We start from the raw sequence: 27,002 nt of genomic DNA on the forward strand, positions 1-27,002 counted from the left end.
ACAACAGACAATCCACCCAGGAGTTGTCACACATTCCCACTGCACTGTAGGGGACTGAGTTTCCAGATGCTGTAATGTAACCTAACCTGGTGCATCAACTGTATGGTTTTTCCCTTAAAAGTTTAAGCACATAGATTTGCGGAAAGGGGGGGGCAGCACTTGTGGGTGAGGGGTAGTGTGCAGAGCTGCCTGGCTGTGCCTCCACCTAGGAGTCAGAGGAACATGTCACTGCTTCTGGGGAGCTGCCTGAGGTAAGAGCTTCCCAGAGCCTGCACCTCTCGCACCCCTGCTCCAGCCTGGAGCCCCCTCCCTGCCCCCAGAACCCCTCCTTTCTGGCCACAGCCCAGGGCCCACACCCCCAGCTGGAGCCCTCACACCCTCCTGCACCCCAACCCCCTGCCCCAGCCTAATAAAAATGAGCTAGTGAGTGAAGGGTGGGGGAACAGTGAGAGGGGATGAAGCAGGTTTCTGCTATTAGGAAGTTGGCAACCCTAAGGCTCCAGCCTGCACCAGCTTCCTGACCTCAGGCTCTCGGACTGACTCCACCCCAGCTTCAACCTGCAGACAGACTCTGACTCGCATCCTGATTCGGTTTGCCTATGGACTCTGGCCTTGTTTCTCACCCACAGCCAGTCCTCAGACGGTCCTTGGCCTGGTCCTGACTCTACGGCTGGCTTCAATCCTTGGTACCTGTGCTTAACCATGGCTCCAACCACCAGGCGCGACCACCTAGAACCCAGAGCCTGACCGTCCCTAACCAACATTTACAACTTTTTTCCCCACAAAACTGAAATTCTTAGACTTCAACTTTTCATCCCAATCTGGGATAGGAAATTTGTTTTTCTGAAGCCTCAAATTTTCATGGGATGGGAAAACTGTTTACCTACCACTATACTTCTAGTGATGCACCCCGCCACCCGCCAATGGTGAGAGCACTAATGTAGAGCAGCTGTGCAAGAGTTCTTGGCACCATGTCTCCTGACCCCACTCAGAGCCTGTCTAGACAACCCACCGGCCATGGGCCGTGACCTGTGTACATAATGCCTCCACTGCTGCTTCTACTGGCAAACCCACATCAATGGAGAAAGTTTAAGAAAAAAGGGCACTGTAAACAAGGCCTTTAAGCCTGGTTATTTGGAGTTAAGGTCCCAGTTGTACTCCTAACTTTAGTAGATGAGCCGGATCTCACTGGGCAGAAGAGATCTGCCCTCTGAAGAGGGTTAGGGACAGCTGATTGCAGCATAATTTCCCTTACTGTCACTAGGACAGGTGAGCACATATTATCTCCACTGTGCACTAGCAGAAAGTAAATGCAACCTCAGGCTGCATTCACTAACTGCTTCATACCATCAGTGCTGCGTGGGAGGTGAGGTTTACCTGTGATAGGCTTGTAAAATACATACATCCCTATTGTGCCATATCCTGTGTAGCTGGGGCTTGTTACATTCTAGCTTACCCTGACATGGGCCAAATATAACCTGTGAGCAACTATTGCAGATGTTGCGTTATCTGCACAGCCCCATGCTGGTATCTTTAATCCGCTCCAGAGTTTCACCATTCAGGAAAAATATCACTTAGGGGAATAGCGGAGAGAATCGTGTACAAAGAATGTCAAGTTTCCATGTTACTCTAGTGCTTTAAAAATGAATCTTAAATAGCTCTCTTGGTATACAGGCGAGGGCAGGGGTTCTTACCTGTAGCCCAAGTGTTCCAGGGACTCCTTTTTCTCCTAAAGAAAGAAAACGGCCCGAAATCCTTGTTGGACGCATCAGTCACACTTTGCTCATTGTGCTCATCTTGGTGCTAACCCTGTCCTGGTGCTGGGAAAACCCCACCCCTCCAAGTCCATTTACTAGTACTCCAGGGGGAAAAAGAATCCTGCTAATTCCAAAGCAGGGTGCATTTGGCCAAAAAGATCTAACAGATAATTATTTGCTCAATAAGGGTGAATTGCTGGCCACCTGCCTGGGGTGAAAAGGTCTAGGCCGAGCTTGAGCCCACTAAATAAAGCTGAAGCAGGATGTAAGTGGTGTATAGACCCTTCACTGATTGCCTACACAGGGTGAATTTCACCTGGGGGGCACGATCCAACTCCCAATAAAATCTTCTGGAAGAATCCCACTCAGTCGCCGCATTCTGTCTGCCGTGAGGTTGCGCTGTGGAAAATTAAATAGATGCAGTGGCCCAGGAGGGCTGCTCGTATGCCATTTAGAAATCCATTTTCTTATGTAATCTGCCTGAGTTTCACACATGGGGTGTTCCAGTGAGGCTACCTTTAGCTCAGAGTTTCCCAAAGCTGTTTATCTTTAAGCAGGATTGACGTGCTGTGTCTGCACTTGTTAAAACCTCATCCAACAAGACATCATAAATATCAGCCACAAGTGTCTGTTTTGTACAATACACAGTGGCTGTGCCTTCTACGAGAGAGAGAGAAATGACCATAGGACTCACGCAGAACTGAACGTTGGCCATAGTAGGACCCCGGCATATGTTTAGCATTGATGATATTATTATTCACCTGAGCAAAGCGATGTCTGATGCTCTTCTCAATGGCTCTTTTCCCCTTTTAGGCTGTAAGGCAATAACTTTTGAGCACTGCATCCAATCAATTGCAAAACTTCAGGGAAGGCAGAACCTTATTGATTTTTTTTTTTTTTTGGTGACAAATGGGGAAAACCAGAAGGGAGGAAATATGAGGCACACAGGGCCCCTGGCATCTGGTTAGCAGACCCCCCCCAACTTCAACCACCCCAGTAAATGTCTACAGATCTGAAAAAATGGTTTCTGGCAGCCATTAGCACTATATCATAACAGTACCCCCCCGCCCTCCATCTCAGCTCTTCCAAAATGTCAATAGCCAGAGTGACTGACTTGTAGCCTAGACAGAAAGAAAAGCCATAAGAATGGTGGGAGTGGGAAGGAGGGAGGAAGGGTGAGTGGAGGTGCATATTGAGCCCCTGGCATGGAGGGGAGAATGGGGGACACTGGCATGGGGAAATGGGCAGCACATGGAACCACTGTTGGGGCAGGGATAGTGGGGAAAGGGTGCCATGGGGACACAAACCTCCTAGTGTGGGGCAGAATGGGGACAATGGCATGGGTGTAAAGGGGGGGGGACACAGAGCACCTGGCATATGGAAGGAGGGGTTGCAGTGAGTCCCTGAAACAGAGCTGCCAGGCTGGCATGCAGGGAGCTCGTGTGTGTGAGGGGAGAATGGAAGGATGCAGAATCCCTGGTGTGTGCAATGCACTCGGGTGACAGACCAAACAAAGCGTACAGCCTGTGAGTATTATTAGTTAGCACTTCTATGGTGTTGTGCACATGTGCAGCACTTTGTATAGCCTGAGGTTGGATATGTTGCTTTGCTGCAGGTCTGCACTTTGGTTTTGGCTAGAGCCACTGTCCCTTTCTAGGGTGAAACTAGAGGTGCCAGGATGCTCCTCAGGAACACGCAGAAAAGGAGACTTGATGTACAATAGTGTTTTATTTAGAGTTTAAAATGATCAGTGATATGGCGCAGTCAGGGTGGTAGGAATTTCCATTGTTCTCACTCCCTGCCGTCCCGGCTCTGTTTCCCACAACACAGTGACGGCTTCTGTGGCTTTGGATGAACATGAAGAAACGCCCGGGAACAAAACAGCCCTAAACCACAGCTGTCATTCAGTGGGGCAGCAGCCTCCAGGCAAGGGAGTCTGTACAAACCATGCCATGCTCCAGAGGGGTCTGGGTGGAACCAGCACCAACATCAGCAGGAGCCAGAAACAGTAGAAAGGTGCTCAGAGAGCTGCTCTCAGAGCAGAGACTCGACTCAGCTGTGATCTGTGAGAGGATTAATGCTGGAAAATATTAACCAAATTAAACCCGGGGGTAGCTGGAAATGCTTGGATCTCATAGTGATGGGGTGCTCCATAAATAGATAGAACAATGATTATTTTACAGCCTCTTTTCTCCTGCAGAGAAGACTCTACTCCCTAGACATGCACTTGGCAAATGTTTATTTAGAAGAGAAGTGATGGGTTATCTGAGAGCCCTGTCTCATGGTAGGGGGAGCAGGCAAAGGCAGAGGAAGGTGTGGTTCTGGGGTTGAGAGAAGTCTAAGGACTCCCATTATTATTTGCATTACAGGAATGTGGAATGGGGACCCCCCTTGCACACCTGGACAGAGTCCCTGCCCCAAAGAGCTTGCAAACTACACAGACAAAGAATGGGCAAATGCAGCAGTACAGTCCTCATGTTGCAGCGAGAGATTCTGCACTAGAGCTGGAGATGCACTTCTTCCCAGCCCCGGGAGACGTCCACGCTTTAGCTCTGATCGAGCTAGTGCACTAAAAGTAGCAGTGTGGCTGCGGCGATGCAAGCAGAGGTTCAGGCAAACTGCACAAGTACAACTTGTGTTGGTGGGTGAGAGAGAGACGCTTTTGAGCGGACCCAAGCCTGTCCAAGGTCCGAGCCCTGCCCTCGGGTGGCGAGCCCATGGTGTCACAGCCAAACTGCTGCTGATCAGAGCTAGTGCATGTACATCTACCCACGCTGGGAATTACACCTCCCAGCTGCAGTGCAGTCGTCTCCTACGTTACTTGCCAAAGATGACACAGGAATGGATTGCAGAAGCAATACCTGAACCCCCATCTCTGGAGTCCTAGCCCACTCCCTTAACGACAGGAGCAGGCTTCTAAACCTGACTCAGTGGAGATTAAGCTTGTTGCTACTTAGTGTCTAAAAGGAGGTGCCATTTTGGCTTGTATCCCCAGCCATGAACCCTGTAGCACATGAAGCAGCTCTGTTAGTTGGGCAGCCAAGGCAGTCACAGGTAGGAGCCGAAGGAAACGAGTGAAATTGGTGGTACCAAAATGAAGATCCGAGCATTAGCCACACTTAGGACCCAGGCATTGGAGGGAGAAAGAAGGCAGTGCAGGGAAAATCCAGCTGGCAGAAATATGTTACAGGCAAGAACCAGAGAGCAATTCTCTCTCATCGTGTGCCTGCTGTCTGAGCTAGACAGGCCTAAATTTCATTTCTGATTGTTTGTAGGAATAATTATATCCTTTGCCCGTCCTCCAGTTCACACCATCTGCAAAGCTGGCATGGGCACCAGCCAAGTACATCCCATTCAGGTTGGACCAGTGACAGTCCTTGTACCACCAGCCCCCCTTGTAGATTGCAGCACAGTTTCGAGCGTTTGAAGCCAGGTCGTTGTCATGGTCTCTGGTTGAAAACAGCATGTCCTTGTGCGAGGTTAGTGAATCACCTGTGGAAAATAATTGTTACTTTGTCACAAAGATGTTACAGTTTCTTGTCTTGCCAGGGCCTGATCTCAAGCCCACTGATGTGGATGGGGGTCTTTCCAGGGATTTCAGGCCAGGGCACTTGGCATTATAGTACCATATGCTGCGCTGTTTCATGTGATCACCTGCTTAATTCCCCAAATCCCAGCCAGTGCAGTCTGCCACGGGATGGCTTATTTCACTACCAGGCACCAGGAAACCCTTGCAGTGCAGGAGAAAGGCTCTTATGCTTAGTGGAGGAAGGAGGAGAAGGCAGCACCTAGGAAATTACACATACAAACATACGTAATGCCAACAGACCCTGGTCGCCAGCACTGAACCCGGGACCTCTTGGAGCTTAGTGCATGAGCCTCTATCACATGAGCTAAAAGCCGACTGCCTGTTAGCAAAGGCTGTAGCACAGACTCAATCTTTCCCTTTAAGTAGGGTGACCATCCATCCCGTTTTTAACGGGACAGTCCCCGTATTTAAGCCCTATTGCAGGTGTCTCGGCTTTGTTTAAAAAAAAAAAAACTGGCAAATTGTCCCCTATTTTCTGGTCCCCCGGCTGGTCAGTCAGCGCAGCCCCAGCCGTGTCTTGTTTGTGGCTGGTGAGTGCAGGCAGGCGGTGGCTTGTCAGTGAGAGCATGTGGCGGCCTCAGGCCGGGTGGAGAGGCAGGAAGATGACACCTCACGTAGGATGAGAGGCAGCCCCAGGTGTGAGGGGCTAGGGGTGTGTGTCACCTCTCGCCATGTGAAACCTTAAGCAGGAGTTCTCAATGGGGGTCACTGGGCGCCGATGCTGAAACCCAGAGCCTGAGCCCCCCACGGGGCTGCAACCTTGATCCCCGGCACCCACCGTGGGGCTGAAGCTGGAGACGTGGGACTGATGCCCCGATTGCTGGCTCCTGCTATAGGGCTGAAGCCAGAGCCACAGGGAGGCTGGAGCCCCCAGTGCTCACTCCAGAGCTGAAGCTGGAGCTGCAGGGAGGCTGGAGGCCCCAATTCTCAGTGCTCACTGCAGGGCTGAAGCCAGAGCCACAGGGGAGGGGTAGTTTAAAACTCTGATGCACAGGGCTGAAGCCAGAGCTGGGGAGGGAGCGGGGGGGACTGAAGCCCTGATTCCTAGTGCCCGCTGTGGGGCTGAAGCCGGAGCCATGGGGCTGAATGCCTGAGCCCTGGTGACCTCCGTGAGGCTGAAGGCAGGAGCCGTGGGGCAGAATCTTGGATCCCCAGTGCTCTCCATGGGGCAGAAGCCCCCTGAGCCCATGGGTAGAGCTGGGGGGCACCAGGAATGTTGCCACCCCAAACAGCAGTGCACGTGAAGGGGTATCCTAAGGTCAGCGCCACCCCCGCCCCACACACCTCCTTCTCTCTCTGCCCCCTGGCCAGTTCAGAGGCGGGACACTGGAGCCAAGCAGTGCAGGGCAACTGCCATGGAGCAGGCAGCCATGGTGTTCCCTCCTCTCCTGCTGGCTGCTCTGCAGCTCCCAGCCCCTGTTTCTCACACAGCTGGAGAGCTGTGGGGGGAGGGGGCTGGCCAAGCCCTCAGGGACCGCACCCTGCACCATGAGCTACCCCCTTGCCCGCACGCAGCCCCCAGCTACCCCATTCCGCACGCAGCCCCCAGCTACCCCCTCCCTCCATCCTGAGCTACCTGCACGCAGCCCCGAGCTACCCCCCTCCCTGCACCCTGAGCTGTTTTCAAACTTTTTGAGCAGACCCCCCCCACCTTTGAATTATAATTTTTGGTTGTGCCTCTCTCCCATCACAGCCCAGACAGACTGGGTGGCCTCCTGAGGTGAGTCGGGGGGTGAAGGCGGCGCTCCCTCCCTGGACCCACCATGTGGAGCTGGCTTGAGCCCTGCTGGCCCCTGGCCCCCCAAATAGAAGTCTTACTACACCTCTGCCCAAGGCTGCCCCCCAGACACTGAGGCCTCCCTTGCCCTGCTGGGCTCTGGAGTTTTATACCATGGGGCGTGGGGGGGTACTGCATAGGTCTGATTGCTGTTGAAAACGAGCAATTTTACAAGGTGTCCTGTATTCAGCATAGAGCAATATGGTCACCCTCTCTTTAAATGGTCTTGGTGCTGCTCGATGGGACAGAACACCACACCCAAGGAGGTGTGCGGGTTACATGTACTTCTAGTGGGGACTGTGCTGGTAACTCCACAACTCTTAAATATACTCATCTCAATGGGGGGAACGCTGGGTCTTCTCACGTGGCAGCATGACCACATTGGCCCGTGATGTCACACTATTACAAGAGGTGCTTTGGGAGTGAGGTCACTAGAAGAACGTGGTGCTTTGGGAATGCTATTGCATTGCATCTCTTCAGCATGTCTGTGGTGGTAGTGGGAGTACGTGAATGCTGTAGCTTAGAGCAGAGACCCGACTGGCCTCCCACCTCACTGCCTTAAGGTTTCTTCTCTGGTGCTCTTTAAGGACAGGTGTCCCTAGCCAGACAACTGGCTACTAGAGCCCTGGTGGAATTTCACATCAATGATGTTCAAACGGGTTCAGAATTCCTAAAATTGCAGTTGTCGCTAGTGAAATCAACTTAGATTTGGAGGCTAAATACAAAAACAATGGGCTGCATTGGGTGCTGATTTACAACCTCTGCGACCCCCTGACTGCACAGTGTTAATCAATACAGCATTTGTTCCAGTGCTATAGGGAAGATTCCTGTTCTTCAGTCCCTCTGTCAGTTTTTCCTTGCCTGGAACTGAGTTTCCAGATGCTGTAAATAAATTTTGATCCGGTGTCTTAGATGCACATTTTCCCCCGCCCCCAAGAGATTAAACGATTATGACAATCAGGGAGGAATTTATTTTGCTTTTGCCACAAGGTGTCCTCATTCTCTGTTGGTTGGGCCTGTTTTTCTTGGGCTATGAAAGGTATAAGAAGTGTCCAGAACCTACCTGCAGTGCCTTCAATAAAGTCTCCAAGAACCAGTTTGTATTTCTCCGTCTCTCCTGCAATCTTGAATGACTTGTACTTGGCAAACTGCGTGTTGTTTTCAAAGTCTTGGAGGTCAATGCGGAGTTCATGGTTTCCTGTTGAAAAACGATGTTATCATGAAACACAGTGCAAAAGCAGAATGTGCTCAATCTTCTTGCACCTGAATCAGCCTGATATTTGCAGTAGGGCTGGTGTTACCAAACTGACTTCTACCCTAGTAGAACAGTGCCGCAGCATCTGCCCCCGTGCTTAGAAGAGATTTTCCATCACTTTGCCCCTTCTGTAACTGTTCACACCTATGCAAATCACAACGAGAGCATTTTACATTCATTTTTTGCATTGCAGAGCAAAGAAGATTCTGGCCTGGAGTATCCAGAGCCATCTCCTTCCCTGAAGTTCACTGCATGCTTCAGCCATCAGATAGCTGACAGCCTGTTTAAAGACCTTTCTAGGTTTTAAATGATCCATCCTCTCCATTAGAGATACAGCGATCTCTGCTCCCGCAGCTTTTCCCAGAAGGGTTGTCAAAAACAGGCTCAGTCCCCTTCTCACTATTTTCACCATTGTGTGTCAACCAGTGTGTCTCACTGTTCTCTGTAATGAGGAGGGATTAGACTGAAAAACCGCATCAGTGATTTCTTACCAAGGGATGTCAGCAGGTGGATATTGTCATTCCCCAGCCAGAATTCTGACTGCTGGCTGCCAAAACCTCTCTTGTATGAATCCCAGTCGCGGAAAAAGTTCTCGGATCCATCTGCTCGTTTTTGGAAAACCTATAGGGAAAGGAGAGGGGCTCATGTGGGAAACTGAAGAGCGGTGTCCGCCTTTAATAAAAGCTGGGCAAAGGAGGGGGAAAAAGACCCCTCCCCCAGTCTCCAAAGGTACATCAACTACTCATGTGTAAATAGCTTCAACCCATTTCAGTCTTAGGTGAATACCCCAGAGGGGCTGAGTGGTTAATGTTCACCATGGAGAATGGTGCATATAAATCCCCTATCCACAGTATATCTGTGACAGAGTGAACTGTCACATGGTGATTGGGGGGGACGGGGGGGACTTAAGCAGCTGATTCCAATTAACCAATCCCCTCAGACTGCTGGGAGTAGGCGGGATCTGGGCCTATATAATCCAGACCCAGCTAATCTCAGCGGAGGAGTGACAATGTGCAGGGGGAATGGGATGCTGAAGGGGTGCTGCAGGGAAAACCGTCTCAGAAAGGAGCAGCAGGAGAGGCAATTGCCTTTGGGGGGGAAGGTACTAAGGCTGGGGAGAGCTGGGTACAGGTGGGGGCTGTTTCCCTAGGAAACTTTGGACTAGCATGCAAGGCAGGAGAATTTATGGGGAAAAGGGACTAAGGACTTTTGGTGTAGATGATGATGATAAAGTAAATATTGATACAGCTCCTATGTCTTCTCTGGCTTCCGCCCCCTTTGGTGGTCAGGCCACTGTGGCCCGCCAGGCAATAGCTTAGTGGCAGCATTCAATAACTTTAAAGTCCTTTGCATCAACTCTTACGAAGAGAGTGAATTAAACTAGTCTCTTCAAAAGAATTTAAACCTAACATCAGTGAAACCCATAGGAATGTAATTCAGTGGCCTGGGCTATTGATTAGCTTGCAACGAACCCGCTTTCTCACATCCTGGGACCCTCCTGCAGAACGAGCTTCTGTCTCTGATAGTTGTGCACACTTTATTCTCACTTACAAGCCATCCCCCACCATCTGTGTCCATGTCACACAGCACGGTCCTGGCGTTACAGTCACTGGGGTAGATGGTGTACCAGCCGCTCAGGGCGTTCCCTCTAGCTAACAGCTCTTTGCAGTTCTTTGCTCCTGGACAAAACCAGAATTTAAAATACTTATTACAAGTCAACATGATTGCAAGCTGTCTAGAACAAAAACCCGGCTAAAACCTGTTTAGAACAATAAACCCTGGCTTTATTAATCTTCTCATACCTTGGGTGAGTGCAATAACTGAAAACTCCACTCAGTGGTTTTAGCTCTAAAATCGAGGCAGGTTCTTCAATGACAATATCCATTTCAAATGAGCTTCACCATTGGGTATGTGTGTTTATCATGGCCAGGGATATTGTGACAAACACCACGACCCCTACGACAGCTGGGGGAGAATCAAATGTGACTCCGCATTCTGAAGTGAGTTTCCGTGTCCCCAGAGCAGAATGAACTGACTGACCAGAAATTCCAGGAAACACTCACTCACCTTTCTTACACTGGACGCTGTCCAGCTCTCGCTCTCCTGTGCAGGAAAATGAAATCAGAAAGGAGTGACTCGATAAACTGCTCATAGTGTCTAGCATAAAAATGCTTGTCAATTATGACTACGTGCCTCTGGGTTTGAGATGCACAAACAGTGCCATAAGTTCAGTGTTAAGTTTGCTGGCTTTGTATTCTCATGAGCCATGATTCCTTGGTGGTTCTTTCACTGTCAACTGGATGATGCATTCCCACCAAGGGAGAGGAGTTGCAAGACACCTGCCCTCCTTATAAGAGAAGGGTGTCCTAGGGCCAGGCAACAGCCAGGGTCAATTTTAGTCTATGCGCTTGTGGGAATTCTCCACACACACCAGAGGGTGCAAATAGCTTCCAATGAGCTGGGTAAAAAGCAGGCACTGAGCTCACCCTCTTTTTGCTGGACCATGGAGCAGGCCAGCCATGAATGGTGAAGCAGGTTGCACCAGCCCTCCTCCACCTGGGACCCTCAGAATGTAGCATCCCTCCCTGTGCACTAGGGATCATGGGTGGGTGTTATAAGAATTTAGATCGATTAATTACTCTTTAGCTCCTTCCCGCCAAGGATTACATAGGGGAGCAAAGGGTTGTTATTAGTCATCCCATCTCTTATAGAAGGAGACTTCTTTATTTAAGCAGGGAACTGGCCTTTCTCCCAGGATTCGCATGGGGATGGGAATTATGGGCTAACTGGGTCATCTTAAGTGAGACCCCTACGCAGAATGGTGCTGGCTCCAATCTGATTAATTTGTACGTTAGAAATATTCCTGGTACTTGAGTTCTGGCACTGGCCAAAAAGTCATCTGTGTGTAATTAGGGGAGCTGTTGCAACACTTGGATGGCTGCTTGTTGACATGTTTGTTTGCACTAAAAAATGTTTCACTCTGCAGGCTTCACTTCAGTTATGAATGTTACAGAAATATTGTGGGGGGAGGGGGAAGGGGAATCAGTTTGTTGTTTGTGTCCTATGCTTTTTAAATACAGTTCTACTCTGAAGAGTGACTATGTACAAATGGCCCTTTCTGACTCTGTCAACACCTCAATAGATATTATTCTGAATATACAAACTTCTTAAAATTGCTCTTTATTCATGTTACCATCTCTGTGGTAGAGGGTGTTAGACTCTTCTTCTGGTGCCACATCAACAATACTGTTTACTAATCTCTGATCACTTTGCTTTTGTTGGGATTACACAATTCTATAGAAGCAGCAAAGAATCCTCTGATACAATTCTATAGGACTGCATAGCATTTATTAAGGGCACAACTTGAACACTATAGTATTCCCCAGGTATAAATGAAGGCACTTGTTACAGGTGGTAACGAACAAAAAGGGAAGAACCCAGCATGACTCTCAGATCTCAGGCTGAGTTTGCAAGGCTGGTAAGGGGGGGGACCTTTTACTTGTAAACTAATCAGATTTCCAATGGAACCCTTGAGAGATAGGACCCCACTGTGTTACTTCAAAGGAATTCCTTTTTAGCTCAGAACTGCACTTTAAAGATGAAACTCCCAGAGCTCTTGGCATGAAAGAGGGCAGAGGTTCTCACCTAGTGTTCCGGGTGCTCCAGGAGATCCTTTATCACCTAAAGAAAGAACACAGGGTCAAATCCTTGATACTTGGAGATGACACCCTGCTCTGTGTAGGGCTTAAGCAATGCCTCGCTTTAAGGCATCCAAGCTTGGAAACGTGGCCCCAGTATATGACATGGATGTGCTATGAATGGAATTACTGAAGCAAGATGCTTCAGCAGGATTCTGCTGAATGTGTCCACCAGGAAGGATTTCAGAGGGCCCCCTCTGCCTGCCTAGGTGTTGATGTCAATCTCCAAAGGCAGGACTTGGAAGGCCTGGCACATGTGAAAATTGGGCCCATCCTGGACTCTACTAGCTGTCACAGTCCATCACCTTAGATAATGTGGCTTCATAAAATCAGACAAGAAGAATGATTTGAGCTCTCACCTTTTGGACCTGGGGGACCAGCAACACCTCTGTCCCCTGATAAGAGAATGGAAAGGATTAGTAGAGTTGCAGGCATCTGAGTTGTGAGCTCAGAGCTGAATTTCTTTTAGGATAAACATCTGAAGGCAAATCCTGTTCCCCTGATCAAGACCTATGGCAAGGTTTGGCTTAGGAGCTCACCGCATCCTCGCCAGGCCATGGAGTGTTCTCTGATCACTACTGCGTCCTCAGACCAGGAGCAGCCTCCAATCCAGCTGTTGGTCCTTCTCCCGGCCTGGGGAATGGCCAGTGGTTCCACCACTCCATTGATCTGCTAGATCTACCCTCAATCTTGCCCTTGCCCGCACCCTCCCTGTCCTGTCTCTACTCTCCTTCCATAGCAGGAGATCCTCTGGAGCAGGGTTCCATGAGGCACAGGTCCTTTATAGCCCTGTGTGGGTTCTTGGTATTCTGCCCCTGCTACCTGGGCAGAAAATTGCACCTGTTCATTTTTGGGCATGGCTCTTCATGGCTACAAAAGAGGGGCTGGGATTTAGCTACTTTGTACAGTCAAAGGAGCATAAGAACGGCCATACTGGGTCAGACCAAAGATCCATCTAGCCCAGTATCCTGTCTTCTGACAGCAGCCAACGCCAGGTGCCCCAAAAGGAGCACATACTCCTTGAAGAGAAGACACACATGCTTGTAGGACAGAGGCTGTTATCTCTATCACCTTCAAGAGCACAAGGTTTTCCACTGGTTACTTTACCTTTCAGCCCCTGTGGTCCTGCCTTCCCAGGGATTCCCTGTGTTCCCTGAACACCTACACAACACAGAAAGAGAGTAAATATCTTACAAGACAAATGTTGACATGTTACATTTGGGAGTTCCCTCTTTGTGCTCTGCCTTAAAGCCAGAGGGTGTAGGGAGAAGTTGCTCGTACTGGAAACATTAATGACCTTGTTAAGCTATGTAAACTGTGCCCAGATATCATGGTGATGGGTGCAATAAAGAAATGAATTGAAATGCTATATTTGCTATTTTTGGTCAAATGACTGCCTGAAAAATGTTCTGGCAGAAAATTTTTTGATTTCACAGCAACACTCCCACACAGTGGGAAGTTTGAGTAACCCTGAAGGTTTAATCTTGATGGGCTAAATTTCAAAATAGCTCACATCCAGCATTCTGGGCTTTAAAAACAAACAACCCTCCCCCCCTTCTTGGCCACTTAGTTCAATACCTTAGTGATAGCTGAGCTCTTTTGTAAATCTGACCCTATGAATATCTCAGATTTATCAGCTCCAATATTTATTGCCTAGAGTATTTCTTGGGGATGACATTCATGTATAGTGTATTGTCCCCACCACGTGTGACCTAGAAGACAAACAGCTCATTTCTCTATACATGGCACCCCTTGTGTTTCCATTGTGAAGTGCCAGTCAGGGGAAATGGACACTCTGAGAACCGAGTTCTTTTAAGCCCATGTCTGTTGCAGAGTGAGTGTCTTACATTGTAATTGGGATAGTTAACCCCCATCATAGGAATAATTGCTTTATCTCCAAGGACTGAACATTTATTATTGCCCTTGGTGGCCTCAGCGGGCAGATCCATGCTAACTCTAATGTGTTGGCTCAGGATCCCAACGCTTCCATGACATGGATTATTACACCAGATGGTTTGGGGGCTAAACGCCTCTTTACAGGCATGCTCTGGATGCCGTCTTTGGGATGGTGTTGGAAATGGAGGGTGACACCATTGAGGGTCTACATCGCACCTCCAGTGCGATGTTGGGGGGTAAGGGGACTACTCCCATGCCACTGGTGGTGGTGTACCTCTGTGCATGGCCTGATATCAAAAGTTGATGGACCAAGCGGGATTCTGTATTATTCAACTATGGGTCAACTCTGCCAGTGGCTTAGTGAGGAATGATAATCGCTCTGTTGCCCAATCGTTGAAAGATTGTTGCCCAGAGGTCCTCACAAGTCACCATGGGGTTCGTGATGGATGTACTAGAAGGGGAGGTGATGAGAGTGTCTTTAGTGCTGGACCCAGACTGCATCTAATGGACTGGAATACAGAGACTTTAGCATTTCTTAGCTTCAACCACAGTGCTAGCAAAGAGAGACACATCTCCTGCTCTACTAAAGCATCCAGGAGACCTCAGCCAGCAGGGTTATTCAGGGTGTAAGGCAGATGAATACATCCAGAATCTTTCCCTCTGGGACAGAATAGCACTTCTTTCAGGGTGAGGACTGTTCCATCTATGGAAATCCATATCAAGAGCATTTGGCACATGCTCCAGAGTCCATGTCAGAGCAGGAGATGACCATGGGCATGGCTTATCTTGGACGGTGTTCAGTTGAGTCACTCTTTGGGGTGGAAGAGGCACTGAGGAAGCTGGGCATGATCACCTGTTTACTGGGCACAACTATTTGTCATTCACCCTAGGCTGAGCCACAAACATTTGTGGAGCATTTAGACTAGTGCCCACATTGCGCTAATTGCCAATTAACTGCTATTAATCAGTTAACTCTCTAGTTAAAACAGGACCACAGTCTAGTCTTGGCAAACCTTCTGTAACTGGCTCCTGCCTTTGGAAAGCAGTCCTCCTCAGGGGCTGTGAGAGATGCAGGCTGGTAAGCTTCAGTTTGTGCTGTTGGGCTCAGCCAGCCAGGTTATTGACTGGAGTTGGTACGTTCAGGGTTAGCTGAGGTTTTAGGAAGGTCGAGATGTGGGAGTTGTTTGGTGTGACTAACTGTTTTCTACACAGCTTGGCTACTTTCGTTATAAACATCCTAGTTAGGGTTGCCAATTTTGGTTGGACGTATTCCTGGAGGTTTCATCACATGACCATCTTTAATTAAAGATTAATCTTGAATTCCCAGAGACTCCAGGACAATCCTGGGGGGTTGGCAACCCTAATCCTAGTGCAGCTACTCTTTAAAACAAACACAACCGTGTCCAAAAGAGAGCTGAGTTACAGATAGTGTTGCTAAATGCTGGCCATGAGAAGACATGACATACATAGATCCCTAAGTAACCCAAACATCAAATCATAGAAATCCCAAAACTAAGGTGACATGAACAGTTCTGATACCAGCCTTCTGCGCTGGTTCATGTCAAGAAGCTATTAAAATGAAGAAAAAATAGAGAGATAATTCATTCACTCTTCTATCCATCCGCCTCATCACTCAAATCAGGTTCTCATTCAGTGCCTGGGAATGTACCTCTCATTCCTGCAGCTCCTGGGTCACCTTTGGGTCCTGCAGCACCAGCCATGCCAGGGCATCCTTGGAGAACGGCGAGTTTATCGGAACCACTGAGTCCCACTATCCTCACCTCTGGAGTAAAAACAAACAAACCAACAAATGACTCCTGTAAGAGTCTCAGGAACTGAAACAGTCTTCAAAGGGTGGTGGTGGTGGGGAACCTCACCAGACCCATTTCTGGGTACTTGTAGGGCCCTATTGCCCCAGCATCTGAGCACTTCAGTCTAATATATTAATCCCCATGACCCCCTTGTGAGGTAGGTCCTGCCTAATGTCACAGGAAGTCTGTGGCATGGCAGGGACTTAACCATGGTCTCCGACCTCCTAGGTTAGTGACCAAACCATGGGACCATCCAGCCTCCTGATCAAATCTCGATCAGAACCCACCGATCTCCTTTGTTAGCTATACATGCAAAAATAATCATCTCACTCTCAGAAATGAAATACACAATATACTGCTGTGAAGATGATGATAAAAGAACTGTTTATACAGATAAATTACTCCTATATCTACATGTATTTATTAAACTGGTTCCGCTTCAAAGATAGGCTGATCCTAAGATAGCAGTGGGAGAACCACAGATCATGGGTGGTTCTCTGAAATGTATCAGTCTCCTAGGTCCTGAAATTAAGCAAGAGCTGCTGAGATTTCTTGTACTCACTGATACACATACATACACACACACACACACTCAGGCTGGCTCTTATTTATCCAAAACTATATGGGCCTTCCCTAACTTGCTGACGTGTTGCAATCTTGAGGCACAAGAGACCTCATGAAGGATGGGATTTAATTCTGTGTTTCTCTATTGTAGCAATTCAAATATTGTTATGGTATTTAAATGGAAGGCTGTGAGCAATTGTTAATACTGTTAGACTCAACTTATATAAATTGCAGCACTCTTCTGTTGATAGCACATTCTAGAAAGACATCAAAATGCCTGTGTATAGAGTCCCACAGATCTGTTGTCTAATACAGCATGCCAGCAATATGCTTTGAACAGCACTGTTGATTAGAGAGGGTTAGACGATGAAATGCTGCAATTATACAACAACTGCAAACTACCTTCTATTCAGAATTTATTTTTGCACTGGAAAATCTGATTATTAATTCTACATACCCTGGGGCGCCTCTCCTATCTGAAGAGGTCAGCCACGATGGAGAGATGTTATAAAATAAAGTCTATAAAGAGTCCATTCAAATCTACTTTGCTCTCAATAGTGCAAAGGAAGAAGTAGGAAGGACCATATCTTTGAAAGTAGCAGATTTATGTCTCACCTGGGCAGGTGTCTTCTGCCTTGGCAACCACTGCTGCTATGGAGAGTAAAGTGATGAGGGTTTGCTGTGTCGCTGTCCCCATGGCAGATGCTTCCTCTGCAAAGGCAGCTCCAATTGTGTTCTTGTCCTCGTCTCTCTGCTTCAGCATTTCAGAGCAACACAAGCCTTATATTGGCAATAAATAAAATAGTAAACTCCACCTCCCAATTCCTCACCCTTTCATCCTCCACATTCTCTTTCCCGTGAGATTGTGTCGGGGAAAATTACACAGACGTAGTCACTCAATAGCCATGATGACCTAATTTTAAAACTCAGACCCACTTATGTTCCTGTAAATCTGGCTTTGGGTGTGCTTTATAGGAGAGTTTCAGCTATGAGAGCCAGGCCACATCGAACTTTTACTGCATGAAGGATACTTTTTCATGTGTTATAACTATTACTAAACATTTTTGTAGTGTAATAAATGTACACAGTACTTTGCAAACCACAGCGTAAGATAAGCTCTCCACCCCAATACACTTACACTGTGAAACTGATAAGGAAAAGGTGACAGCGGGAACTAGTTCATTTAAACAAGAGTGTTGGTCTAGGAAGCGTTCCTGGAAGAAGTGTGCTCTAAGGAGACTTCTGAGAACAGAGGGCTGTGACAAAGTGGGAATTTTCTGTAACATACATATGAATGATATGCATGACAATGACTCCCTTGACTAGGGATTGCTACCTTGTGGGTGCAGAAAGGGTTAAAATGCTCCCAAGGCAGAACAGGACACATGAGGTGCTTGGGTCATGAATGGAACCTTAAGGACTGGCAGAAACTCACCCAGATCCTCCATTGCTATGGAAAGACAATGGGAACCACCCCTCTGTCTCAGGACTGAACAAATGACCCCTAACAACGGGGAACATGTAAACTCAGCACAGGTTCTGCCGGAGAAGGACAATGGACCAAAAGGTATCAAGGAGCCGTGTGAAGAGTTTCTCTTTGGAGAGACACAGACCTCTCCCCTGGCACTGAGAGACCGACCCAGAGGGAGACGGAGCTTGGCTGGAGAGACCCCTGGTACTGGCCAGTCTGAACCCTGTCTTCCCTAAGGATTTCCCAGGGCTGGAGTTCAGTAACTAATAAACCCTGCTCCGTTTTGAAAGGCTGCCTGGTGTCACTGCAAATATTGCTGAAGCGCATTGATCCTGGGGCAGGGCAAAAAGTGTCTGAACAGGAGCTTATCTCAGTTGGACTCTTTGGGCATGGTGTGAAACAGGAGTTCTGGAGTCCAGAGGCTCAGTCTCAGAGGAATTGAGGCTGCATGGTCCACCCTTGCAGAAGAGCAGGACTCCTTGTCGCTCTGGCATGCTGAAGGAGCCCCTCCAAGGGATTGTTCAAAAGCTGGGACGTAGCACAGATCCTGTGGATCTGTGACACAGGCATTTGGTGGACCAGCAGTGGGAGAAATCAACAAAGCAGAGGGTTAATTTCTGCCACAACCCCCACACTGAAGTCAGTGGGATTGCGCCGGGTGTAAAGGTGACAAATTTGCCTCATTGTCGAAAATTCCTGATGTTTGCCCAGTTCACTGGCTAGGACAATGTTTTCAGATACTGGAAAGAAACTTAATCCAGTTGCATCCGAAGAAGTGGGTATTCACCCACGAAAGCTCATGCTGTAAAACGTCTGTTAATCTATAAGGTGCCACAGGATTCTTTGCTGCTTAATCCAGTTGCTTAATTGCTCACTTTTGTTCTAAGATATTCACAGTTCTGGCAAACAGGGAGGACTCTCCCCCGCCCCCTGTAATGGGATGTCTTGCATCATTGTTGGCTTTCCCCTCCCTTATGAAAGGATCAGAATGTGCCTAGAACATACCCGACTGACCCTTAGCAGAGGCTCCAGCTTGTATTTCTCACTCTCCTGAAGTTCTGAATTATCTGTACTTGGCAAACTATTTGCTGTCAGAACTCAAAGATCGATGTGTAGCTCGCGATTTCCTGCTAACCAAAAGGGAGCCCAAATTGTTTAACATAGGTTGATAGCACAGGCCGATCATTGTCTTTGCTTTTACTGGCCCAACTGTCATCGTCTGTGCCAGCAGCAAATTACAACACCCTTTGCGTCAGATCAGCTGTGCTGGTCCCTATGAGGCCTCTGTTCTACCCACTCTTTCCACCTGCTCTGGTAGGACCGTGGAAGTAGCAGGAGCAGTGTCCAGATCCAGGTCGCCCATACAGAGATGTAAGAGGTGATGATGGTGGTAGCTCGACTTTTCCTTGTATATCCCATGTGGTTCGAGACACAAACTACCTCTACCTCTGATCATATTTATAATTTGTGTGCTGAAAGGTGTTAATGGCTGCCATCAAGCAGGACTGCTCTGTAGCTCAAAGACGCCGTTCTGATTAGAGCTCTTTCATTCGGGCTAAATGGACGGAACAATTCAATTTACCTTTCTGTTGTGATAGCTGACAGCATAAACCAGCCCTGTACCATGCTGCTGGTTTTCTGCCTCCTTTTCCGTGGCTCTCAGGTCCGGTTCTCTGGCTTGCTGGTTTCCTCCTTACATCTGGGGGGTCACAGTCCTTTTCTCTATTAATCATCTCCATCCTTTTGTCCCAGACTCCCGCCTCTGACGCCTGTAACTCTATCTCGGCTAGTTTGAGTTGTGTGCTCACTGAGGGCTCTGACTTTGCCCTCACTGCCTTCAGCATGTCCACTCACTTTTACACTTCCTTGGTTCTGTTTCCTCACCGGAAATGAACAGAAAATAACGGTAACCTTTCTGGAACTTTTCCCAGCCTCTGCCCTTGAGGGTCACGCAAGGCTGTCTTAGCAGTGCTGGAAGCATAAATCTCTGTTACAATACCAAAGTAGCATTGCTGCCCCTCTGCCTCAGCAAGGGTGAGCTTTGCTGGAGATGAGGCTTGTCAGCTCCCTGCCACTCCAGTTTGTCTTCCTCACCAGCAACACTCCTCAAGTTTCTCCTGGCCCAGACCTTGTCTAGCAGGTAACAACCAGTGAACTCCAGCCCCTGGGTTCCTCAGATGTTTGTTTGCAATGCACAGCCCATATCACTGTTCATTCACAGATGATATTACGTTTGCTGTTCTCTTAAAGGGTCAGTACATTGCAGCTTCTTAACTTAACTGGGGTAAGTGCACCCTTCCCTTCAAGCACAGAAATGAGTTGGTTTATAGTAGAAATAAAAGAAATCTAGTCACAAAAGGACATAGGTTAAGGGATGCCAAGCAGCAGGGATAAAGGTAGAAATGGTTATGAACATCTAAAAATGAGACCATGCTTCTAAAAGACAAACATATTCTAGCAAGATAGTCTGTTCAAAATGGTTTCTCCCCCGGTCTCCTTTTCCAGCTTTTACTGGCCACCCTGGCCAGGATCCATCAGAGATCAAATCCCTTGATTCCATTGTCTCCTAAGGTGAAGGATAAGGATGAAATCTGTTCCTTATCCCCAAAGGAACGGTCTTTGTCTTACAAGCCAGGAAAGCCTCCTGGGGATTCCATCTCCTGTGTCTTTCTGGGGTGCAGGAGCCATATTAATTCTCTGTCTCAAGTTTGGGAGCAAGATAACCCCCACTAGTTTAGCTTGCTGTAACTGAGGTAAACCCACCTTCCTTTGTCTAGGACAGACCCTGTGTATCACCTTTATCTAGGTTAGTCTGTCTGGTCTTAAACATGTTCTAGTAACATCATACAGAGAAAATCCATAACTTCACATATAACACTAACACGTGCATTTTACAATGGCATCAGCCTGTGAGTTATGACTTTTAAAGTGACACCTCACAAGGCAGTGGTGTGTAAGGTGTGAATACAGGGGAGGGGGTGGCCTAGGGTCACAGGCACCCAAGGCAAGGAGCTGCATGGCCGATGGGTAGCTAAGAGCTTTCCTGGGGACTGACTACAAATGCAGGTGCTGGGTGACTCTCTGGTTACAGCTGCGTCTGTGTGAGCAGAAAGCCAGAGAATTGATGGTGAGTGGTGCTAGAGGAAACCAAGAGAACTTCTTTTGGGTGCAGGACATGTTGGAAAACAGACCCGGATTTCTGAACGAGGAAACTGCCGGGAGTTTGATTTTGCTGTGTTCCGGGGAACGGGGCTTTGTGCACATGCTCTGTAGGCAACCAGAACCACACCAAAGAAATACCTGACTTGCATCAATCATGTCTCCTCCTAACAAAGACACCCCAGCAAAGCCCTGAGTATCGGTGAACCGCTCAGGACAAAAAGGGGCAACAATATTTACATCCCTTGTGATATGAGGCTCTGTGCCTGGAGCAGTATTTCACCTGTGGTGGTGTCCCATGCCCTTTATCCCACTGTGGAGTGGAACCTTAGGTTGTCAGCTCCTTGGGGAAGGGATGTCTTTGTTCTGTGTCTGTGCAGCACCTAGCACACTGGCTTCCGGATCCATGACTGGGCCACTGACATATTGAGCGCAAAGTCACTGAACATCTTTAGCCTGCATGGAGCCCCCCTAGCTTTTCCATAGTGGTCTTTTTATTTAAATGGAAAGAACTGAAAGATGTACACAGTCCTGGTTTAAATCTGATTGCTGGGTTGTAAGTTACAAATATCACTAAGTTCTAATACTGGACAAAAGTTCTAATCCTGCTGTTGTAAACTTGGCTGGCTGCATGTTGGCATGGTTATGACGTTAAGCATTGCACTCGTCAGGTCCCACATCGGTTACGAAGTTTAGAGACATGTTGGGGAAAGCACATTGCAGTCAGAAGGGATTTTTTTTTTTTTGCACACATGCCTGTGCTTTAAATGTGGTTCTGTACTGAACACTGGCTATGTAGTGCCCCTTCTTACTCAGCAGCAGCTGTGCTCCGTGTGTGTATATCCAAGTCTCATCTGCTGGGTTGGGTGACAAGTTTGTACTATAGTTATAAATAGGGGGTTTAACCCATATACTTAGGGCTAGTCTACATGGCAAGGCTACATTGGCGCAGCTGCAGCACATCTGGTGAAGACACCGCTTCAGTTGATGTAACTTGCGTCGCTCAGGGGTGTGTGTGTGTGTGTCTTTTTCACACCCCTGAGCAACATAATAACCCAAATCAAATAACATTTCCCCCTGTGAGTTCTGTGCCTAATTCAGCTCACAAATTGGACTCAAGAGACCTGAATTAAGGTTGCATCTTAAATCTTGATGGTTACCGTTCTGTTTATTCCCTCTGGGGCACCTGACATTGGCCACTGTTGGAAGATAGGGCACTGAGCTAGATGGAGCTTTGGTCTGACCCAGTCTGGCCGTTCTTATGTTCTTACATGTCCTAACTTTTGAGTGCTTGACTTTGCAACCTTCCAGCAAATCTATTCCTCTTCCCCACCACGGCCCTCCCTTAATTTGGAACAACAATAAAATCTTCTTTGTATAAGAGGATGGGAGTTACATGAGCAACACAGTATTGAACAGAATTGAATCTTTTTGTAATTGTGGGTTGATTTGGCTTTTTTCTCAACTTTAGTTTACACTGGCCCAAATCTTGAGATCCTCATTCAATATTTACTCGACCAGATAACAGGTCTGTACAGTGGAAGTTTGCCTGATATATTTTTTTAACTTGGAAACTCCTAAAGAAAGTTCTCACGGAATAGAACTAGAATGTGCCCAAGGATATTGAATAAGGATCTCAAGATGTGGCCTATTGAAAATTCTCTCCTCTCTAGAAGAGCTCATGATAAGAAAGTTACAATGATGGGCTGGGTAATTCTGATTGATCGTAATATACATGCCCTGGAGGGACCTGAGCTGCTAGTCACAGAAAACAAAAATGAATGTGACCAGCCTCCCACCTTTTCCCCTGCAGGTTTTCTAGAAATGGACAGATGGGCCATTGTAACTGGGATTCATACAAGAGAGGTTTTGGGAGACAGCTGCGAGAATTTTGGTTGGGAAATGGTACTAGTCACATGCTGACATCACTTGGTAAAGACATTACTGGCTCACTTTTTCTTAAGAGCTCCTGCCTGCCAATCGCTTTGTAACATGGCTTAGAGTGATCATAACAATTCCTGTAGCTCTTACACAGTAACGTTCATTGGTAGATCTCAAAGTGCTTTACCAAGTATCACTGCACATAAACCAAGGCACAGAGACTTGCCCAAGATCATACAAGCAAGCCTTGCTGGCCAGAAGAGTCAGCACATAGCTGAATACCCAGCTCCATTGTGGGATTCCACAAGGCACCAGCCTTTGCAGCTCTGCTCAGCAATGTCTCTTGTCACATTCCCTCTCCCTGCCCTTCCCCTTGTTCCTGATGGTTCTTTCCAGCTCCCATTTGACGCTGAGATCCAGAATTCTGTCCTAAGCATGGGTCAGGGAATCTTATTTGAACCAATGGAGCCAGGACGGAAAATGCATTTGTGTCTTGCTGGCTTGCCACTGGATCGGTGCTGGTAGAGGCCATAGAGGGATGGATGCTATAGATTCTGATCTGCCTGGGAGAAGGGTGTTAGATGTGGGTTCTGTTTGCTACTGGAAAGATGAGAGTTGGGGATGGAAACTGGGTTAGCTAAGGCAGTCCCAGAGTCACCCAGAGGGGTGACAGGCTGGTGAGTCAAGCCCGGGTGGGTGAGGGTCACCACAAAGAAACCCAGCATTGTACAAAGTGTTCATGGCATGTAGTGAATATTCCACATTACTTCTGTGTTCACCAGCAAATAACGAGCTGCAGGGACGTCGAAAACAGGACCTACTTTGCCAAGTACAAGTCATTCAACATTGGCCTGCTAAAGCCAGGGTTGTGAGTTCAATCCTTGAGGGGGCCCCTTAGGGATCTGGGGCAAAAATCAGTACTTGGTCCTGCTAGTGAAGGCAGGGGGCTGGACTCGCTGACCTTTCAAGGTCCCTTCCAGTTCTAGGAGACAGGTATATCTCTGTTAATTTAATTTATTTTGTCCCCATTTCACAGACAGGGAACTGAGGCTCAGAGACTGAGTGATTTGCTCAGGGTCACACAGGAAGTCTGTGGTGGAGCAGGCAATTTAACAGAGGTTTCCTGAGTCTCAGGCTAGTGCCCTAACCACAGGACCATTCCTCCTTCCCGTGGAGAGCACACGGAGAATGCTGGAGTTTGCCAACAGCATAGAAAATGTTACTCCTGGTGGAATTCTGCACTAAAGATTAAAAATTCTGTGCCCAATATTTTAAATTTCTGCATGATTTATTTGTCAAAGTAACACTATAATCACACCAGTTACAATTATTTTGGTAATTTATTTCGAAATACCTATCAACAAGTATGTCTGTAACAATACAGGCAACAAAAAAGATTCAGGAAAAGTTTTTTGACAAATAGATTCTTTACTAGGCATATTAATATTTCCCACACCCCTCCGAAGCCGTGCAAAGGCTTCGGGGAGTCAGGGGTAATGAAGGAGCTGAGGGAGAGGGAAGGCGCCTGGGAGTGAACCTGGAGGGGTGTGTGTGTGTGTGTGGGGGGGGGGGGGCCTGGGAGAAGTATGGAACAGTGGGTTTTTTGGGGGGGATTGTTAGGGAGTTGGGGAGCCTCCCCATACAGACCCGGGCTAACCCCTATCCTCTCTCATTCAGTCAGGCACATCTGCCCCGTCTCAAGTGTCCTTGCACCTGTACTCAGCCACTCTCCTCTCCCCTGTCCCCATGTGTCCCCTCTCCTATTCAGCCTTCACCCCAGCCTATGACCCCCATGTGCCCTATGCTGTCCGTCCCCCCCCTCCGCCCACCAATATCCCATGCCTCCTGCCCTGGCCCCCAGGCAGGGCACTGTGAGGAACCCGGCCTCTTCTCTTCCCTATCCCTAGCTGAGGTTGCTCCCGCCAGGGAGTGGCTGCTCTGTTGTCGTATTACAGCAGCCCCTGGTGGGCGAAAGGCATAACTGCAACACTTCTCTGGCAGAATTTATTTTTTTTGTGGAGGAAAAAAATCTGAATCGCACATGAATTCTGCACGTGTGCAGTGGTGCAGAATTCCCCCAGGAGTAAAAATGTGATTTGTCTCTCACTTCAAAAGGGCGATGATTCTCCCCCACCCTACGGCTTCACTTTTACCCAGAATGGGCAGAGGTCACATTGGGAGGAGTGCACTCATCACATTGATCTACTCCAACTGTAGAGTTTAAGGCCAGAAGGGACCACCAGATCTAGTCTGCCCTCCTGTATATCACAGCCACTAAATGCTACCCAACTGCCCCCACACCCTGGGACGGCTCCAGGCCCCAGCACGCCAAGCGCGTGCTTGGGGCGGCATGTCACAGGGGGCGCTCTGCCACCTGCGGGAGGTCCACCAAAGCCGCGGGACCAGCGGACCGTGGAACCAGTGGACCCTCCACAGGCATACCTGCGGGAGGTCCACCGGAGCTGCCTGCTGCCCTCCCGGCGACCGGCAGAGCGCCCCCCGCGGCATGCCACCATGCTTGGGGCGGCGAAATGTCCAGAGCTGCCCCTGCCCACACCAAGCCCAACTACCAGAATTAGACCAAAGTATTACAGCCCTCAGGATACTATTGCGTACAACAGGCAGAGAACAGGAGGGTCCAAGGTGCACCAGTAGCTGAGGTCCCGGCAATGGTGGGGAATCGATTTAAATGAGATATGGCCAGGTGAGCCTAGCAAGTGACCTGTGGCTGCAGAGGAAGACGGAATAATCCCAAATTCTGTTAATCTGGGGGGGGAAATATGTACCAGTATTCAGTTAATAAATACCGAGAGGGGGCCCAGGCTCAAAATTCTGGTCTGGATCCAGCTTAAAAATACCTGGAGAGTTTGTGGGGTTGGATCTGCAAATCTAGGTTCTCTGAGTATATTAGAATCAAACTTGGTTGCTTGGATCTTATCTATTTCTGGGAGAGCACAGTGTGTTTATAAGGCTATTTTCATAGCTTCCCCACTCAAGTGAAAAAGACAAAATGCAACCTCTTTATGCAGCCAATGTTTTACTCTACTGCCACACTGGCTGTTTGACTTTTTGTAAATATACATATCAGGATTTTTCCAGTATTGTGAAACATGTGGTGACAGCTCTTATCTTACCAACTTAAGGTAATTTTGTTTCATAAGGGGAAATCCCTAGTGAACATTCAGAGGGCAGTGATGTACAGGACAACAAGGCTACACTATCCACACAATTCCCCAAATGCTTAGACAGAGCCAAAGGCATCAAACTGAACAGCTGAAATGTTAATTGGTAAGTTATCCAGAAATAAAGCCCAGCCATGCATTTGCAGTCTAAGTGGCTTTTATTTTAGAAGAAACAAAAGCAAAGTCTCCAGGAGACAGAGCACAGTGTTTGCTTCTGTTCCTTAAAGTCTCCAGCTGAACCAAACAAAGGTAGCTCTCCATAGACTGCAGACACCTAGATATTAAAAGGTGCATTACTCAGAAGTTCAGAGCCAAATCTGAATTTGCAAGCGTGGGCCCATCTCTCATCTTAACCACGTTAATATTGTCCCCCCAAAAAAAAGACACTTGAGAGAGAAACAGTCAACTTCTAAAAAACAGATCCAGCCAGCAGAGCAGAAGTCTTTACACCCCTTGATGAAGGGGTGGTAGCATCTGCAGTGGCAAGGGAGGACACAGCTATGCAGGGCACCTGCCTGGTTTTTAGAGCACTTTTAGAATTTCCATTCCCTGAGTGTCTGGAGATGGATTTGATGGCAGAAGTAGTGACAAGCTTGGTGTCTCAAGAAGAGGAGGGAGCCACCCAGTGCTCTCTCCACAACTCTGATCTCTCTCCTTCACCTGTGTACCAGTGGGTGCCTGGGGCAGCTCAGATAGCTGGAGAGGCGCTGTGCTATCAGGTTCTGTGTTTAAAAACCTACAAGAGCATGTGGCTCTAGCTAGGCCTCACATGTTGTGCACAGTTAGCAAACACAGCTTTGTTACTCAAGAGACCCCCAACTTTAGAAACAGTATCTTCGACCTCAAATGTTGAGAACCGCTTAGTCAGACTAGAATAAATCTACAACTGCTTCTTTCTGAGCTCTGGTGCAACTGATGAAAGATAGTGATGTGATACCAAGAAGTTTGTTGAGTTAAAGCCA

At 48.1% G+C, this 27,002-nt stretch overlaps 2 protein-coding genes across 3 annotated transcripts in view; one reads left to right on the forward strand and one right to left on the reverse strand.

The window, feature by feature from the left end:
- Window positions 1-27,002, forward strand: part of LOC120386996 (ficolin-2-like) — a 68,221-nt gene that overhangs the window by 11,273 nt on the left and 29,946 nt on the right. The window contains exon 1 of one of the 2 annotated variants that reach the window (XM_039507144.1): window positions 5,109-5,236. The exons of the other annotated variant lie outside the window; for it this stretch is intronic. The gene's annotated coding sequence lies outside the window, so the exon portion shown is untranslated. Of the gene's footprint in view, window positions 1-5,108; window positions 5,237-27,002 lie in introns of those variants that run through there. 2 annotated transcript variants of the gene reach the window in all.
- On the reverse strand, window positions 3,467-19,447 carry LOC120386997 (ficolin-2-like). Its single transcript, XM_039507147.1, has 11 exons — window positions 19,401-19,447; window positions 16,963-17,127; window positions 15,642-15,755; window positions 13,184-13,237; window positions 12,436-12,471; window positions 12,024-12,059; window positions 10,446-10,481; window positions 9,930-10,057; window positions 8,870-8,999; window positions 8,187-8,321; window positions 3,467-5,249 (listed from the first exon to the last, which is right to left on the reverse strand). The coding sequence occupies exons 2-11, from the start codon at window positions 17,108-17,110 to the stop codon at window positions 4,996-4,998; spliced, it is 1,071 nt and encodes a 356-aa protein (XP_039363081.1). The 5' UTR covers window positions 17,111-17,127; window positions 19,401-19,447; the 3' UTR covers window positions 3,467-4,995.

This window comes from Mauremys reevesii, linkage group 19, assembly GCF_016161935.1.
Source record: "Mauremys reevesii isolate NIE-2019 linkage group 19, ASM1616193v1, whole genome shotgun sequence".
NCBI lineage: Eukaryota > Metazoa > Chordata > Testudines > Geoemydidae > Mauremys > Mauremys reevesii.